At 39.4% G+C, this 20,351-nt stretch overlaps 1 protein-coding gene across 1 annotated transcript in view; it reads left to right on the top strand.

The window, feature by feature from the left end:
* The first annotated feature begins 19,151 nt into the window (after positions 1 to 19,151).
* Positions 19,152 to 20,351, top strand: part of GMDS (GDP-mannose 4,6-dehydratase) — a 189,681-nt gene continuing 188,481 nt past the window's right edge. Inside the window, exon 1 of the mRNA XM_032222847.1 lies at positions 19,152 to 19,975. Within this exon, the coding sequence (XP_032078738.1) occupies positions 19,931 to 19,975 (45 nt within the window). The 5' untranslated portion in view covers positions 19,152 to 19,930. The remainder of the gene's footprint in view (positions 19,976 to 20,351) is intronic.

Here is a 20,351-nt window from a genome sequence, read left to right on the forward strand (position 1 = left end):
AATGTTTCCTTATAGAGCCGAGGTGGGTGCAGTACTGCAGGCCACTTCAGCTGACTGTTATCTGCAGTTCAGCGGTTCAAATCTCACCGGCTCAAGGTCGACTCAGCCTTCCATCCTTCCGAGGTGGATGAAATGAGGACCCAGACTGTGGGGGCGATATGCTGACTCTGTAAACCGCTTAGAGAGGGCTGAAAGCCCTATGAAGTGGTATATAAGTCCAACTGCTATTGCTATTGCTATTCCTGCCTTCCTTACAGGATTAGCCCTGTAAAGTGGGGAAAAAAACAAAAGGAGATTTCTTCCAACAACCGGTTCTCCGAACTGCTTAGAAAGTTAACAACCGGTTCTCCCGGATAGGTGCAAACTGGCTGAATCCCACCACTGAACAGTATGGAATCTTTCAACAAAGTAAAACCTTTGTAACTTCTTGAATGAAACACAAAAGTGGGTAATTTCTCGGTTTTTTCCCTTCATGCTGAACATTTTTATATGTTCTCTCTCTCACTCTCTCTTTCTCTCTCTCACTATGTGTGTGTGTGTTATTTTCTCCCTTTTTTGGGATTTATCTTTTTATTGCATTGCTTGTCCTTTCTTTTGAATTAGTTATTTCTTGTAAATGGAATGTGGCATACTAAATTGGAGTGGGTGGTAGTCTAATAAGTTACAGAAGTTCAGTTCACAGCTAAATCTTGGCTGTATCCCCATTTAATATCAGGTTGAAACCAATGCAGGAAAGTCTTAGGAATCTCAAGGGGGTGCTTTGTTTAAAGGCCTTTCCCAATGGATGTAGCAGTTTCTAGCAGTTTCTTTGAAGTGCTTGCCTGGACGCGAAGAGTTCTGACATGATAAGGATATGCTTCAGTGATGTTCCTCTACATGACTTATTAGACACAAATACAAAACGAAAATCTTAACAGTTCACATAACAACTGTTTTGCTTAGCAACAGAAATTTGGGGCTCAATTGTGGTGGTAAGTTGAGGACTACCTTTTTAATAGACTGAATTAAAAGAAGAAGAAAAAAATACAGTGAAAAACTAGGACTGATGTGAAAAAATCCTAGTGAATATAGAGGAAGAATTGACTCTCGCTTTCCTGGTAGATAAACTAATAATCAAACCTTCTGGTTGGAATGTATTTTTTCTCTTTCCTGCTTTCATTGTACATTTGCAATTCAAGCAAATAAAAGATGTCTTTTCAAACAAAGTTTTTTTATTTTTGTTACAAATTTTAAATTCTTTTGTAAACAAAGTGTTGCCTAGGTTTTCCCCTTTAACATTCTCTCATATACATAATTCATTTACATCATATTTCCATTTTCAATTTTAGCCATATTATTCTCTTCCCATATTTTCCATCTTAAACTTATTTTTTTCTTAACACATAAACAATATCATTATTTGCCTCTTCAGAAATAAACCCAATTTATCATTTCGTTTTCTGCTCTTATATTTTCTATAGTTAACATATATCCTCAAATTCATTTTTTTATAATAAGCATTAATGGCTTAATTAGTTATCCACAATTAAGAATGTTAATGTAATTCCCTCACACCTTAAATAACTACATATCATTAACCGTAGTAACATATTTCATTTTATTCTACTAATATATCACTCCTTTTCCTTCCTCCTTTTCTAACCATTTTCTCTTAGTTTATCTAAGATGTTCTCTTTAATGTTCAACTTTTCATTAATTTTTCTGGTTGTCTTTTTATCCCATGTTCTTAGATTCTTTTTAATTTATTTTTATTTTTATACGTATTATGTCTTTTCTTGCAAATTAAAGATGTCGGTTCCACCACAAATGCGCGTACGACAAAAGCGCGTGTGACTAAAGCGTGGTTACAAAACCGCGCCGTCAAAACCGGGGAAACGAATGAGCGCTGAAGCGCACCAACAACAGCGCGCCGACAGAAGCGCGCTGTAACATAACCCTAAACCTAACCCTAAACCTAACCCTAAACCTAACCCTAAACCTAACCCTAAACCTAACCCTAAACCTAACCCTAAACCTAACCCTAAACCTAACCCTAAACCTAACCCTAAACCTTACCTTAAATCGCGGTTCTGTCGGTGCGCTTTTGACATCGCGGTTTTAGCACCGCGGTTTTGTCTGCGCGCTTTTGACGTTCACGGTTATGTCGTGCCACGAAGATGTCAAAACCAGTGCACAAGTATCTAAAAAAAAGTTCTGCAGTGCTGTTCCTGGAATATCTCCCTGCTTGGGAAAATGGGAAATACATAACAGGATATTTTAAAACTTAAAAACGTTTTCTCAAAGGAAAAATTAGATATAGATGTTAAAATACATATCCACGCAGTTCCAAAATACCACAACCATCAGCTCATACGACATTTCTAGAATAACCATGATGTGGTTGCCTAAAAAGAGAATGTAAACTTTTGCTGCATTCTTTGAAGTTTTGATCACAGAACTTGGAAAACATATTACATTATTATGCAACAGACCCATCACCTTTCCCTTCAAGATGGATTACTTTGGCTGCCTCAAAGGAATAATGAATATTAATGAATTAGTAGTGGATACTGATGTATGTTTGGATTGCATTTAAAGAGGAAACTCTATGCCAGAAGTTTACAATCTCAAGTGAATCAGACAAAATCTATACTATATACATAGAAAAAGGGTTTTTAAATATTCAAACACTCCACTGAGGATATACTGTATCAATGATTACTGTATACTGTTTGAACTCTCAGTGTTATCTGGAGTATTTTGGAAAAGGACATGACAGGTTTTTTTAACAAGAATAGTTTGTACTTGTGACCATTGAATGGCCAAAAGTACTTGGAACCTGCCACTCGATGGTGAAATTCAAAACTTTTTACTACCAGTTCTGTGGGCGTGGCTTGGTGGGAGTGGCAGGGGAAGGATAATGCAAAATCTCCATTCTCTCCCCACTCCTGGGGGGAACGATATTGCAAAAAGCAGCCAGAATTGGTATTTGCGGGTTCTCCGAACTATGATTATTCATATAATTTTGCAATCTTATTTCATTTATCTATTCTTCCAGTATTTAATGGCTCAACCACCACCGTTTTTGGTAAGCGTCAAAAGATAAGCAGTCTTACTAGCAGGTCCTTTACAAGATTTCACAGGACACAGTAAGGTGTGGTCAAATTATGAAGAGAATGACTTCTTCTCATGAAAAACATACTACCTTATTTTTTCTTCCTTGGCGATTGTATGACGTTTCTCAATTGTGTAGGTGCTTCTCCTATGACAACGTTGGAAATGGGTTCATTTGAACTGCCAGCAGCCTCACAATTGTAATAATAAACATTAGGTTTAGGTTTATTAGATTTATATGCCGCCCTTCTCCCAAGGACTCAGGGCGGCGTACAACATTAAAAGAAACACATAATACAAAAGTTTTTAAAAAAATTAAATAGAATATCCCAAACAAACCCAATTAGAATTGACAATGACATTTTTTTTTAAAAAATCGATTAAAATTAACAATGATCAATCATTGCACCACAAACGCAGTCGTCATCCTTACCTTTCACAGAGGCACTGAGTTTTATAAATATGAGCATGATAGTGTAGAATAATCATATCTAAGGACCAGTGGTGGGTTTCAAAAAATGTTGGAAGCTCTTCTGTAGGTGTGGCCTGCTTTCCGGGTCCACTGGTGGAACCTCTTCTAACCAGTTCGGTAGATTTGACGAACCGATTCTACCGAATAGGTGCGAACTGGTAGGAACCCACCTCTGGTTCACAACCTTTCACATTTCACAACTGATACAAAAGTAGGAAAAACAAGCTGCAGTATCAATATCAAGGAAGCATTAAACATAAATACCAAAGAAATCGTTCCAAGTTAGAACACATAGAATTCTTGCACAATGTAACTGTGATATTGCCTCTTTAAATTTGAAAGTAGGGTTTAGTTAGCTGTTTATTGTACTTTAATCTGACTCACTCCAGTAAAATGGAGGATAAAAACCTAAATGCACTTTTTAGACTAATCCTTGGATAAACCTGACAAGTAGGTGACAGTTCCAATTTTATAGATTCAATAGCAGCAAAAGAAGTAAGGTAAGATCAGTGATGCAACAGGAAATATTAGAATTTTCTGTATTCTACATTAAAAGGGACTCATTTTTATAACTATCTGTTACGGGATACACTAATGCATCTGTGATCAAGGCTGAATGATCTCCTACATTTCTTATAAAAAAGAAGCTAAAATCAAAGGCTTAAAGGCTAACGTTAAAGACATATTGATTCTTCATGAAACACATCTCTCTACTGACCGATATAGCTGTTTGATCTTTGCTAAATACAAACTTTGCACATTCTGTGCAGCCAAATAAGAATTTTTTATTTCATTGGACTAGGCAACAATATTAAAAATTACAACAACAAAAAAAAGCTGTCCAGTAAATTATTAAAGTAAGGCCAGCCGTGTATTAAAATGCAGGTGTAAAAGATTTCTTAGATTTTCATCCCGGCGGAGCTACAAGAACAATATCAAGCAAGGAGAAATTGTTCTTCCTATTACTCAGCCCATCATTTTTCTTAAGAATCTAAAGCAGGGGTAGTCAACCTTTTTATACCTACCGCCCACTTTTGTATCTCTGTTAGTAGTAGAATTTTCTAACCGCCCACCGGTTCCACAGTCATGGTGATTGATAAAGTAGGGAAGTAGCTTTACTTTATAAAATTTATAAAACAGAGTTACATCAAACCCCTACCTAAAGCAATGTTGGCAAACCTTTTCGGCACCAAGTGCTGGAAACCGTAAGATAATCTTCCCAGTGCGCCAGTGGTGGGTTTCAAAAATTGTTTGAACCTACTCTGTGGGTGTGGCCTCCTTTGTGGGAGTGGCTTGCCGCCCATGTGACCGGATGGGAGTGGCTTGCCGCCCATGTGACCGGATATGAAGATGCCGACGACACATGTCAGAACCACCTTAAATTACCTCACACACAGCACTGGCATGCATAAGAATATGATGTCAACTTGTTTTTTAAAAGGCATCTTTGGTTTGCGTTAAAACAACTTCAACACACGCAATGTTCTGATTGCACCACAAGCGCAGTAGTCATCCTTTCCTTTCACAGAGGCCCTGAGTTTTATAAATATGAGCATGATAGTGTAGAATAATCATATCCAAGGACCAGTGGTGGGTTTCAAAAAATTTTGGAACCTCTTCTGTAGGTGTGGCCTGCTTTCCGGGTCCACTGGTGGAACCTCTTCTAACTGGTTCGGTAGATTTGACGAACCGGTTCTACCGAATAGGTGCGAACTGGAAGGAACCCACCTCTGCAGTGCATGCATGCACACCGGGCGCCTGTTCAAGAGATGCCTCTGCGTGCCACTTCTGGCACACGTGCCACAAGTTCTCCATCACGGACCTAAAGTGACTTTTACTGAGAAAAATGGCAATTGGAAGGACATTCAGCGAACTGCAGTCCAGCCTAAAAGAATTATGTTTAGTGTTGAAACATTTTTGAACATTAAAGAAAAGTAGCTATAAGAACCCTACAAGCAAAGCTATTGATTGATTGTTAGCTTCCTGAACAATTGATTTTCTAAGATGGGATGCTATTGGTATACCACAACCTTTCTTCTTTACAGCACTGTCTTGTTTGCAACGATAGAAAAGTGCTGTATGGGTCTTTAAAATTTCTTTCTCCAGCAAATACAATTTTGTCCGTTTAAGACGTTAAACTGCTGAAACCGTTGCTTCCAGAAAGATACACAGTGATGCAATGAATCAAACCCTTTTACTTTAATGAAATAATGATTATCTCAAGGGTCACTTGGATAACTAATTGGGGTCCCTTCCACAAGAAGCAAGTTTCTCAGGTTGAACATCCTGTCCAGACAGCAAATACAATGGAAAAAACAAGACTACTGTAAAGGCAGCAATGAGATTCAGGAAGAGCAACATCCGGTTTGCCTATGAATAAATGGGGATGACCTGGAAAGACCTCACAAAAGGAGAAGAAGAAAAAAAGAAACAAAAGGAAAAAAGAAAAGGGATAAGATTTATGATATATATACATACACTAAGCAATACACTAGGGATAATTTGTCTTTATCGTTTATTCTGAACTATGCTTGTTTAAGATGTGAACTGCTTATTGGAACAATTGACCTTTAGAGCTATTCCACCCTAACAATCAAGCAGGGGGGGAGTTGAAGAATTTTAGCAACCAGTTCTCTGCCTGGTTGCTGGGTGGGCGTAGCCATGGTGGGGGTGGCCCAGTGGTGGGATTCAGCTGGTTCGCACCTATTCGGGAGAATAAGCAGTTCTAAGCAGTTCAGAGAACCGGTTGTTGGAAGAAATCTCCTTTTGTTTTTCCCCACTTTACAGGGCTAATCCTGAAAGGAAGGCAGGAAGGAAACTATTCTGGTGTTGTTTCTAGCCTCATGTTTTTTTAAAAAATCATTATTCTGCGATAATTTTTTTTTAAACACATAAGCACATCAACAAAAACAAACACATCACTTAAAAACAACATAGGAACAATAAGTTCCATCCTATATCATACAGCAGTTCCGAATCGGTTTCTTTGCAGTTAGTGTTTTCCCTACTATACATTTCCATCTTTCATTCCTAATCTCCTTATTCGTTATTATTCCATTTTCCATTTTCATTTTCACTTGCACCTTCCTATTCAGCAATCCTAAGGCTTCTCCCTCCCTCCCTCCTTCCCCCCCTCTCTCTTTCTCTCTCTCTCCATCCTCATTCACATATGCACAGTTCAACAGCTATGCCTGGAGGGAAATGGCACAACTGGATTTTGGAAGCATTTGCATTCCGAAAATCTGACTTGTAACTTTATGAATGCCATTATTACAAAAGAAAAATAATTGTAGCTAAACTAATTATAAATAAACTAATCACTGAGCTGTGGTGGCACAGTGATTAGAATACAGTTATTGCAGGCTAACTCTGCCCGCTGCCACGAGTTCTATCCTGACCAGCTCAGGGTTGACCCAGCCTTCCATTTTTCCGAGGTCAGTAAAAATGAGGAATTAGATTGTTGGGTGCTGTATGCTGACACTATAAATCATCAGAGAGGCCTGTAAAAGCATTGTGAAGTGGTATATAAATCTAAATGCTGTTGCTATTGCTAAATATGCAAGACTCGGGACGCAGTTATAGTCACAATAATAATCAATGTGAACATTTAGCAAAATGATTAGGGCTCTTCCTTTTTGAAGTTAAGTCTTTAAATAATCTTCTTATAATAGGTGCTATTTATTTGGTTGAGTGCACATTATTGATAATGTGCGAGCTGCACTGGCTGCCTATTGGTCTCCGGATACGCTTCAAGGCGCTAGTCGTCACTTATAAAGCCCTTCATGGTATTGGACCTGGGTACTTGAGAGACCACCTGCTGCCAATCACCTCCACTAGACCGATTAGATCCCACAGATTAGGCCTCCTCCGAATTCCATCCCCCGGCCAATGCCGACTGGCAACTACCCGGAGGAGAGCCTTCTCTGTGGCTGCTCCGACCCTCTGGAACGATCTCCCCGTGGAGATTCGAACCCTCACCACCCTCCAGGCCTTCCGCAAAGCCCTTAAAACCTGGCTGTTCCGACAGGCCTGGGGCTAAAGAGTTTTTGCCCCCCTTCTCGAATGGTATGACTGTTGTGTGTTTTAAATTATGCATTGTTTTGTGTTGTTTTTAATTTTTGTTTGTATCCCCCTTCCCTGGTTTGAGTTGTGAGCCGCCCTGAGCCCCCTTCGGGGGAAAAGGGCGGCATATAAATAAAATCAACATTCAAACATACATTCAATGGAATCCAAATCCTTCCCTAGGGATAGAAAGCCAATAAGGAGGAAGCAGGAGGGATCAGAAAGAAGGAAGGAAGGGAAGCAGTTTAGCAGTTATTTGCCAAAAAAAAAAAAAAATCATTCTAAATAGTTACAATATGAAGTACATATTTTAATACATAAATTGTCCCTGCAATATTTATTGGAACTAGGGATGCTGATAATATGGAGTTATTTAGCTTATTTTGGAAAGAAATAAACATACAGTATTTTGAAAAATAAGTTTTGTGAATCGTAATCTATGTTTTCCAAAGAGAACCAGTAGATGGCGGTACAGACTACACACAAAAGTTCATTACTGTACAGCTGGGAATAACAATTATAAAGACGTGTTTGAATTAGTCTTAGCTATACTTAGTAACCCCACCAAATTATCATATTATTCCAAAAGTTCTACATTGGTATTCATTGATTGTGATTAATACCTTTTTCAAGTTGCCAAAAAGTTGCCTCTACAAGGTGCCTCTACACTTGGAGATCACCAGCAGATACACAAAATAATATAGCAAAGAACCAAACTGACTATTTTGCAATAAACAAAAGATTTAGAAACTCAGGAAAATCAGTAAAGACATACCCAGGCGCAGATGTACTATCTGATCATAATCTATTACTTGCCGAAGTCCAGCTGAAACTAAAAAGGATGAAAAATCTGAATCCTCCTAAGCCAAGAATTGGCAGTGACTTTATCATTAAACACGGAGATAAGATAAAAGAAGAACCAAAAATTCATTTAAGGGAAAACAACAACCTAAATAATGAAGCTGTAGAAGTGAACTGGAATAAATTTTAAAATGCAATAGTAGAGGTAACAAATTCAAAACAGAGAGGGGGGTACCTCAATAGCAATAGCAATAGCAGTTAGACTTATATACCGCTTCATAGGGCTTTTAGCCCTCTCTAAGCGGTTTACAGAATCAGTATATCGCCCCCACAGTCCGGGTCCTCATTTCACCCACCTTGGAAGGATGGAAGGCTGAGTCAACCTTGAGCCGGTGAGATTAGAACCGCTGAACTGCAGATAACAGGCAGCTGAAGTGGCCTGCAGTACTGCACCCTAACCACTGCACCACCTCAAGAAACAAGAGTGGATGACGGCTGAAATTCTTCATCTCATGGATGAAAGAACTCTTATAAAAAAATAAAAATAAAGAAAAATACAATGAAATGCTTAGAAGAAAAATTGGACTGGCAAAAGAAAAGTGGTTTGCAAAGAGATGCCAAGAAATAGAAAAGACAGAATGTATTCATGATAATTTCAACTTACACAAAAAAGTGAAAGAAAGCAGCAGGTGTCTACAAAAATAAAACTTTGTTGACAAGGAGGGGGAAATCATCTTGGATGTGGATGAAAAACTAAGAAGGCAAAAGGAATATATTGAAGAACATTTTGAGGACACTAGGGATGATATTGATATAGAAAGTTGTTCTGACCCCCCTCGTCCCACACCAACACACACTCTGAGCCAAAGATAAGTTACAGCATTTAATTAACAGACAGACAGGTCCTTGGCAGCAAACCGGCACAGATAAGCCGTGGCAGCAATCCAGCCTGCCAAGCTCTCCATAATGTTCTCCAACATTGATTCCTGTGTTGACTTCTGCAAGAGGGGCGTGTGCACAAGCATTCCTTTTATAGTCTGGAGAGGAGCCTAATGACCACCAGCTGAGTGCAATTACCTCCTGTACTTGCACAACTGTTCCTGACGCCTATTAGCTCTTCAATGGCGTGCATCCAGGAACAACTCACTACTGGCTTCCGGCTCACTCTCCCTTGTCTCCTCCCCACTGGTCCAAGGCTCAGGTGCCTCCTAGTGGCCAACCAGCTTCTCTGCGCCCTGCTTGGAGTCGGAACCCTGTCCAGGGTCCTCCACATCCTCCAGAGCCGACTCAGAGGGCCCCTCGCTGTCGGAGTCTGGTGGCAGCTCCAACGGCTCCTGCTGGGCCACAACAGCAACCTAAATTTTTGTCTCAATTGTGGTCGTAAATTTAGGACTACCTGTATCAGGAGAAGTTTCTCTCAGGAGGACCTCCTCATCTAGCCATTCAGTGGTGGGATTCAAATTTTTTTTACTACCGGTTCTGTGGGCGTGGCATGGTGGGCGTGTCAGGGGAAAGATACTGCAGACTTGGAATGAAGCATATGGCAGAATTCTAAGTTGGTGCCCAAATGCCTCTTCCACAGAGATGCATTGAGCTCTCCCCCCAAACTGGAATATTTTTTTTATTTTTTACTGCAGCTCCAGTCAATTCAACCTCATTTTAAACATGTTTTTTCTTTTGGTAGATTCTTCCAGCATACCATTCTGTTTGGTTTTCAAAATCTCGATTGCTGCTCGCTGATTGACAGACAGAATTCTTAACCCTTTTACTTAATTTCTGTTGAATTGGAAAGAATAAAAAAATAACATTGCTCCTTGATGCTTCTGAAGAAAATTGTCTAATACTGACAGTTTCTTGAACATCAAGGTATAGCCTGCTCATGTTCAAATTCTCCATTTCTTAGAGCCAAGAGCCGAGGTGGCGCAGTGGTTAAATGCAGCACTGCAGGCCACTTCAGCTGACTGCAGTTCTGCAGTTCGGCTGTTCAAATCTCACCGGCTCAGGGTTGACTCAGCCTTCCATCCTTCCGAGGTGGGTGAAATGAGGACCCGGATTGTTGTTGGGGGCAAATATGCTGACTCTGTAAACCGCTTAGAGAGGGCTGAAAGCCCTATGAAGCGGTATATAAGTCCAACTGCTATTGCTATTAGTACCTCAGTAAATACCTTTTCTGGTATTCTTTTTCAAGGCTTTAATCTACTGTACTATTTTAACAACACATCATTTGATTGACAATGTGAGGTTGCTATAATTTATACTAGATGCAGCATCTGGTTTTGCTGCTCTTTCTACTGCCTTTATTTTATTTTATTTTGCTCTGAAGAATTATTAATCCCAAGCTTCACATCTACATCAGCAGTCAATATTATCTGCATTGTTCCATCATTCACCTCACTATTTTTACAGACTTCAGTCAATGACAATTTGGAAAATTATGAGGAGAGTTAATGTTGCATGACTGACCAATCCATATCCCGAAGTTAAAAGAATGAAGGATGTATCTTCAAATGAAATCCAGGATGCTTATTACATGAAAAGGAATGCTCTTCACTTCATACTTCTTCTTTTTTTTACCATATGAGCTACATTTGTTTTTAAAAGCTGTCTTTCTTTTCAAGGGCACAGAGAAGCATCTTTCAGACAAAAATTATATAGCAAGGTAAATCCACCTCTTCATATTATTCAAACAACTTTTACATACCGCATCAGAGGTGGGTTCCTACCAGTTTGCACCTATTCGGTAGAACCGGTTCGTCAAATCTACTGAACCGGTTAGAAGAGGTTCCAACAGAAAGCAGGCCACACCTACAGAAGAGGTGAACCAAAAATTTTTGAACCCCCCCCCCCCACACACACAGACAGACAGGCAGACTCACACAGAGAGAGAAAGACAAAGAGAAAGAAAGGAAGAAATAAAGAAAGAAAGAAAGAAAGAAAAAAGAAAGAAAAAGTGAGAGAGAGATGAAAGAAAAAAGGAAAAAGAGACAGAGAGACAAAAGGAAGGAAAGAGAGAGAGAGAGAGAACACGTGGTCGGCAAGCCACTCCCACCAGGTCACATGGCCAGCAAGCCACTCCCACAAAGGAGGCCACACCCACAGAGTAGGTTTGAAAAAAATTTGAAACCCACCACTGCACCACATGTATCTTTATCTATAAGTACCACATCATTTGGGATTTCCAAACTGGGGGAAGCAGCAATAATTTTAAGAATCAAAGCGTGTATCTTCCCAGCTTTCAGTGATTGTTAAATCCAAGGCCCATGGAAGACAGTATGAACCCTGAGAATTTGAATATTTGAAAGTGTTTATTCCATACAACTAGATCCAGTATTAGCAGAAAATTCCTGTACATTATAATCTAAATCAAGACTAATTGCCCTGCTAGACTTAAGTAGCGATTTACTGGGAAATCTGTACATGTAGTTTGATAACACTTCTACGTATGCATTTCTTGAAGGTTCTAGAAATTAATATATTTTTTTAAAAAAATTAAGGGTCATTTTAAAATACACTGTCCGAAGCAACTATCTGCAAGTTAACCTCTTCAACCTAAAGGTATTCAGATATCCCTCCCCCCCCCAATATGTTTGCAGTATACAAGGTTTAGAAGGCTGCAAAAGGTTCACCATTTCCAAAAAATCAGCAAATCCTACCAAAGTAGGATTTTTTAGGGAGGGAGGATATTCATTTTTCTAAGGATTGATACTGGGCTGTCAACAAAGCTACCACAGTGACCTACTGTAAAGAGTCTTTTAAATTTAATCATTTCAGAAAAAGAAGGATTTTGGCAATGTGGTTTCTCATACAAGTGTGAGAAAAGCTGCACCTGTTTAAATGTTCTCTTAGACTGCTATTAAAGATTAGAATCACAGAATCATAGGGCTGGAAGGCAAAGTGGATGATGTCTTCTACCCAAGGCAGGAGTCTTTATACCATTCTGGACAAATGTTGTCTAATTGTTTCATGAAAACATCTTGCTCTGGGAAGCAAGCTGTCCCATTGATTAATCATTTTGTTCGGAAATTCATCCTTAGTTCCAAGTAGGATCTTGTTTTGATAAGCTTCCACCCATTGCTTTTCATCCTGCCCTCAAGTGCCTTGGAGAACAAATCAACCTCTTTCCTGGGACAATCCTTCAAGTATTGAAAGACAGCTATCATGTCACCCCTAAGCCTTCTTTCCATAAACTCTTAAGCTCTTCCCCCATTTCTTTTTCTCACAGTATTTATGTCTCTAACAAAAATATGGGGATGACAAAGAGATTGTTGAAGTATCAACAGACATTACTGGCCTGGTTCCAATTATCAAGTGTTTGGAACAATGAGTTAGAAACAAAATCATGGTCATCAATCTTCTGGAGGGAGAAGACACTTGAACTGGGGGATGATATGATCAAATCTAGCATCCAGAAATGGCTCTGATTTACTATTTTTAGACTCAGAATGTAATTAACTATTTGCTCATATTATACTTTATGTTCATGATTTCAGCTGCACTTTCGTTTCATTAAAAAAAAATAGGAATTTCTCCTGATTTTTGTACAATGTATGCACATTGTTAAGAGCTTAAGTTCACTTTACTACTTTTGTGATATTAGGGCAGAATCACTATTTTATTTTTCTATCTTCAACTAAAGTAATGACATTCCAAGTAAAGTGGATTAATCTAGTTTTGCAAATTTCTACATCTCAGATCTGCTTTTGATTAGTACCAAGGAATTTGTTATGGGCGAAGCATTGGTTTGATAACTGACTTTTGCTTCTAATGTTGACAAAGTAGTCAAACTAAATTACAGATGCACTATGATTAAAAAGGATCTGTATGAAATTGAGTTGTAATTACAAGAGGAATATATATACAGTGCTAGCAGTATTTAATTTTTAGGGTGTTGTTAATGATTCAGCCCCAGCTGATATACATTTACTGACATTAATTGTTATACTGATTTATTTTATATTTATTTACACAGATCACATAGCTTTTCTCGTCTTGAGAGTTCTACATCCATTGTCAATTTTACATTTTATTTGTCTAAGAAGCAAGTATTTAGTTCTTTAAAAAAAATTATTTGAACAAATCAAGAAAACATTGAAATAAATAAAACCTCATAAAGAACTCCCCCACCCGAAATAAAACTACACACACACACCAGTGGTGGGTTTCAAAAATTGTTCGAACCTACTCTGTGGGTGTGGCCTCCTTTGTGGGAGTGGCTTGCCACCGATGTGACCAGATGGGAGTGGCTTGCCGCCCATGTGACCGGATATGAAGATGCCGACGACACTTGTCAGAATCACCTTAAATGACCTCACACACAGCACTGGCATGCATAAGAATAGGATGTAAACTTGTTTTTTAAAAGGCATCTTTGGTTTGCGTTAAAACAACTTCAACACACGCAATGTTCTGATTGCGCCACAAACGCAGTAGTCATCCTTACCTTTCACAGAGGCACTGAGTTTTATAAATATGAGCATGGTAGTGTAGAATAATCATATCCAAGGACCAGTGGTGGGTTTCAAAAAAGTTTGGAACCTCTTCTGTAGGTGTGGCCTCCTTTCCGGGTCCACTGGTGGAACCTCTTCTAACCGGTTCGGTAGATTTGATGAACCGGTTCTACCGAATAGGTGCGAGCTGATAGGAACCCACCTCTGACACACACACGCACACAAATAAAATCTATCCTCTACCCCAACAAGTCCTAGTTGCAGGTTTACATAAATCAATTTGTAATTTTAAGGAGATAAAATGTTAAGCAGTATATGCCAAGCCATGTTCATAAATCTATAAAATCCAGTAAGATATATTGTGTTTTTAATAGAGTAAAAATGGAACCAAATTTGATTATAGCCAAAATGTTTTTTTTTCCCTCTTTCCTAGTAGGCTAACATTTTAGTCTGTGCAATTTTCCACACTTTTAAATAGCATTTGCCAAAGAAACACGCACTTAGTTGTTGAGTATTTCACCGGAATGAATGTGAAGAGAACATAAATGGAATGAATGTCTTATCTTGTACGACTTTGTATATTCCAGACAATAGAATTGTTATACCGTGTTTCCCCGAAAATAAGATAGGGTCTTACTTTCTTTTGACCTCTGAAATAAGCAATTTTCAGGGAGGGCTTATTTTCCAGGGAGGGCTTATTTTAGCGCATGCACTCAAAAGGCCGATTAGGCTTATTATTCGGGGAGGTCTTATTTTCAGGGGAACAGGGTACTAGAATTAATTAGACTAAGGTTCATGTTATTACAGGCTACTATGTAATTTTTGAATCCCTTCAAACTAAAGGAGTAAATAAATAGGCTCGACTCACTACTTTTTGGATTATCATCCCAGAATGCTGCTAAATAATGGGGCCCAGAGTTTCAAAAAATATTATTGCACATAGTGTTGCTTTAACTGTGTTTATTTCCTTTTGGCAACAGGAGCAGGTGCTTTCCCAGGTTTAACAAGGGAATAAAACATCAGAAGTTATTTTTATGTACTAATAGAACATTGTACAGAGTATATAATATAATATTTCCTTTTATTAGAGCCTTTCTTCTACAGCTGTGAGAAAATAACTTTCTCACAGATGTAGAAGATAGACAATTCAATGTATCATAGGAATTCAAATAGTAAAGTGTGTAATGCATACATTTTTTTAAACAGTCTTACTTTCAGAAGTGACTTAGTCCACTAATTTTATAACAAAGCCAGATACAATCTTGCCAATAGCCAATTTTCACTGACGAAAGTGGACAAGCTTCTTAATGTCTAGACTAAATCATGGACATTCCTTGGAAAATTAACAGGAACTTTTGGTCTGGATTTACCATAATACGTTCAATTATGTGGAAGTAATCTGAGATTTTTGAACGTATGTTTAAATCCAGAGAACTCCAAAGTTTTGTATTATTAGAAGCCAGGGAAAGTTTTTGTTTTATGAAGAATGTGTGGGACAATATGTCAGTTTAGAAATGTGTGTGTGTGTGTGTGTGTGTGTGTGTGTGTGTGTGTGTGTGTGTAAAATAAAATTCTGGAATAGAAAATGTAAATATGCGTATGAAAAGGAATCTATCCCATTAAAGTAAGAAAAACGTGTTTAGCATTGCTGCATATCAATTTTACCTCACTCCTGTGATTTTAAATAGGATATTCATATTCACCCTCCAAATATTTTCTATGAATCAATATCTACACATTTATAGATATTATAGATTTATAACTTGCCGTAGTTGTTAAGTGAATCACTGCAGTTGTTAAGTTAGTTGAAGTATCCAGCCCCACTTCAATTCAATTGTGAATGTTGTTGTATTTTTAAATTGTTGTATTGTCTTGTATTGTCTTATTTATCCCCTTTCCCTGTTTTATTGTAAGCTGCCCGGAGTCCTTCGGGAGTGGGCGGCATACAAAACTAATAAACTCAAACTCAAATCCTGAAATATTAGTGTTAGGTGACAGTATTGGCTGGATCTTTTAAACATCCAGGCTACATTAGTTCTACTATACATTAGTTATTCTCAACGTCCAAGGGAAGGAACGTCTGTCTTGTCCATTTCATTGCTATCTGATTTTCTAATGTAGTAAAACTTTGCTTGTTATCCCTTCAGCCAGCCCACCCAATTTCATAAAACTTCAACCAGATCAACTTCATTTTGTCTTCTCCATTTCCCTTTTCTACTTTATGACTTGGCTCAAAACAGTATCATCCTTTCTTGCCTTTTAAACCTCAACAATCTTCAGTCCCTGAACTAGTTCCTTCTTACTATGAAACATGGGAATAATCCAGTGTTGGGATTCAAATAATTTAACAACCGGTTCTCTGCCCTAATGACTATCTGGGTAGGTGGGGCTCAATGGTCATGTGACTGGGTGGGCGTGGCCAACGCAAGGTCACTCAGGTCGATGGGCGCTTCGTCTTAGCTGTTAGAATGTAATAAGGGTTAACCGGAGAGGCAGTTTCTGTAAACAGGGCAATAAAGATTAGGCTAGAAACAACACCAAAATGTTTCCTTCCTTCCTGCCTTCCTTGCAGGATTAGCCTTGTAAAGTGGAAAAAATACAAAAGGAGATTTCTTCCAACAATCGGTTCTCTGAACTACTTAGAAAGTTACCAACTGGTTCTCCCGAATAGGTGCGAACCGGCTGAATCCCACCACTGGAATAATGACTCTCCCACTATCCCAAGAATCTACAGTTACTCCCTAACAATTGGGGAAAAAAAGTATATCAGTTACAAATTGTGTAGCAAGGTTGTCATAAATTATTTACATTCACCAGGCAGCAGGATTAAAACAATACTGGAACTATTTCCTCAAATAATACAAGGAAATTGTTGGCCTGCGCCATTCTAGAATGTTATACCGTAAGATGCTATACCAGCAAGCAGCAGAATTATGTATGGAAACAAAGGAGTATCTTTAAAAACATGGCAGAATGCCACAGTATTATAAAGAAAAAATTACTCATGCATCAAGATGGTATCTAAACATATTGCTAAAAAGTCAGGTCTTTGCCAAATCCTTTTGTTTTCTCTCATGTATTAGTAACATCCTTTTAAACCTCAACAGACCGTTTAACCTTCTCATAAATGAAATCAGACTCACCCTCCCCTTTTCTACCTTTGCCATTAATTTTCTACTCTCCCTGCTAAATGATTCCTATTTTTTCTTCCTATCCTCACTCCTCTCAAAAAACGATGCATTTGTTTTAGCATGAGATGTATGAAATTGTTAAATAGTAAGCCAAAAATAGCAACCCCAATTTAATAATTTCATACATCTCGTGCTAAAACAAATGCATCTTATTATATGGCGCAGTGATTCTCATGTTACACTGAGACTTACTGTGGTTTACCACATTGTGCTTATTATATACAGAAACTTTCTTCCTTTCATGAAACTTGTAGGCTTCAAGATCTTGGAAAATATTGGTATTTCCGAAGCGGAAATACACCAATGAGAGGAAGAGTGGGAAATAGAAGAGAGAAGAAAGATGGGAAGAGAAGGATAGGAGAGAGGGTAAGGGGGGAAGATGAGGAGGATAAGGAGGAGTGGAATGAAGAGAGAGGAGAAGGAGAAAGGAAGGGGAAGTAGAGTAGAAAAGGATGATGGAGGGAAGAAAGGAGGTGGGAGAGAGGTAGAAGAAAGAGGTGTATGGAGAGCAGAAGACTAATAATGGGTTTTTATCTTTCTGGGCATTGATGACAAGAGGAATTGATGTAATTACTACTTAATACAATAGGATACTGGCTATGTAATAGTATACATGTGATTGTATGTTATGAAAATGGAAAATAAAAGAGAGAAATCTAAAAAAAATGATCTTGGAAAATATATTTCAATATTGTGATGTCTTCAGTCAATATTTTTTTACCTGTTATAACCCTACAGATTCAAACTGCGAACTTAAAAGCAAGATGGAAAGAATATTGATGCACTCAAATTCTGGCACTAAAACAGACTTTTTTTTTAAAAAAAAAAGTTTTTATTGTTTTTATTAAAGAGAAACACAAAAGGAAACACAAAATCATCTTTCATTACAGCTTGTAGAAAGCGTAATCCATTGGTTACAGGTACATTTCGTGCGTTTCTTCCACAATCATTACATATATTTCATTCAATTTGGGTTGGACATTATAGAATTTATATATTTTTACTATCACTGCACCACACTTTTCATTAAATTAGGGTTTTAAGGACAGAACCACCTACATTTTCCCCCCCAATCTCAATGAATCTGCCATAACTTTACATCTTTATACCATATTCTAAAAGAAAGTTGATTAAAAGACTTTCTTTTAACAGAGCCGAGGTGGAACAGTGGTTAGAGTGCAGTACTGCAGGCCACTTCAGCAGACTGCTATCTGCAGTTCGGCGGTTCAAATCTCACCGGCTCAAGGTTGACTCAGCCTTCCATCCTTCCGAGATGGGTGAAATGAGGACCCAGACTGTGGGGGGGCGATATGCTGACTCTGTAAACCGCTTAGAAAGGGCTGAAAGCCCCATGAAGCGGTATATAAGTCTAACTAATAAATAAATAAAAGGATAACTAACATTCCCTACCACCACCACCACCCAAACTCACAAATTAACACTTCTGTCCCTAAAACAGACTTTTAAGGATATAGAAAGCAGCCAGGAAAACCAACAAATGGATCATGGAACAAATCCATTAAGGGATTTTTCATTTAAACCATCAGACTCATGCATGCTCTGATATTTTGGGACACATTATGCAAAGACCCGGCTTCCTTGAGAAGTCCATCATGTTGGGGGACGATGAAGGATCAATCCTGAAGACCTTTCCTGGGCTGCATTTCATTCCTCCTTAAGTAGGGGGCGCCCTCTCCGGAGAATTTCCTTTCAGGGGCCACGCATGCGCTCTATGCGCCGGGATCTTTTTTTCCCTTTCAGCTAGCCCAAAACCCGGAAGCGTCCTTCAGTCGGCGGGTGCGCATGCCGCTCTGTCCTTTTCAGTTCCTCCGCCTGTCCCCCCCCCCCAGCTCTTTCTAGCGCCCCCCCCACACCCCAATCCTCTCGAGTTCCCCCCCTCAACCCCATTTCGCTTTTCAATACCGCTGAGCCTCTTGCCGGCTCCCTATATTACACAGGGGTTTCCAACCTTGGCCACTTGAAGACTGGTGGACTCCAACTCCCAGAATTCCTCAGCCAGCAAAGCTGGCTGAGGAATTCTGGGAGTTGAAGTCCACAAGTCTTGCAAGTGGCCAAGGTTGGAAACCCCTGCGGCCTATAACATTAAAAAAAAGGGGCGGGGAGGGCGACGCGGCTTTTGATTGGCTGGTAAGAAGAGGAAGCGACAGGAGCGGGAAAAACTTGACTGGCGTTTGAGACTCCCTTTTTCTTCCCCCCCCCCCCCGGTTGCGCGCGCCTGTAGAACGGAGGCGGTCCCAACGTTCTGAGCGCGTGGCAGAACGGGGCAGCGCGCGTGCGCGGGCGGTGGTGAGCCCGGGAGCGCGCGCAGAGGCAGCGGGTGCAGAACTCGGCCGGCTTAGCAAAGCAAAGCGAAGCGAAGCGAGAAGACGCGTGCAAGAAACGAACGTGGGAATGCAGCCCCCCCTCCCAAAAAAAATCCCAGCACGAGCAATAGCAAACCGCTAAAGCTTTTTTTCCTACCTTGACCTTGCTGCCCCCCAACCTTTCTATAAAGCCAACAACCCCCCCCCCGCACCCCCCTGGTTTTCGGTTATTGCTTTCGCCGCTTATCCTCCGAGCCCCCGTTGTCATTTCTGTGCCGTTAAAAAACGGGCGTTCCCCCTCGACGACGCCCCTTTCCGGGTTCTCTTGTTAAGAGCACCTGGACGAGAGAGTGCACGCCTCTTTGCAAGCACAGCTCATCCAAATTGCACACACCTTTGCAAGTGCAAATCCCTCCCATTTCTCTGCACCCAGCAGAGAATTCCTCTAGCCGCCCCCTCCTCCCTCTTTTAAGTCGGTGGACTATCCCCAGAAAGCACCTGCCTCACCTGGGAACTGACAGCTGGTACCTGTGCAAGAGTATGGATACCAAAAAAGTAGCTCTCATCACTGGTATTACTGGCCAGGTAAGTACAAGCTGAACTTAATTTCATCCTAATATAATATACGAAAATATTGCATAACATGCTTTATTCAAGACAAATTGGGGGGGGGGAGGAAGATGGGGTGTTTGGAAATCACTGGAGGGAGGAGATGCATGCATATATTTATTTATCCATCACCCATTCATTTATCATTTATCCACATTTTTTACACTGTCAATTTCATCCTAATATAATATACGAAAATATTGCATAACATGCTTTATTCAAGACAAATTGGGGGGGGGGAGGAAGATGGGGTGTTTGGAAATCACTGGAGAAAGGAAATCCATGCATATATTTATTTATCCATCACCCATTCATTTATCTTTCATCCACATTTTTTACACTGTCAATTTCA

Source organism: Thamnophis elegans, chromosome 8 (assembly GCF_009769535.1).
Source record: "Thamnophis elegans isolate rThaEle1 chromosome 8, rThaEle1.pri, whole genome shotgun sequence".
In the NCBI taxonomy this organism is placed as follows: Eukaryota; Metazoa; Chordata; class Lepidosauria; order Squamata; family Colubridae; genus Thamnophis; species Thamnophis elegans.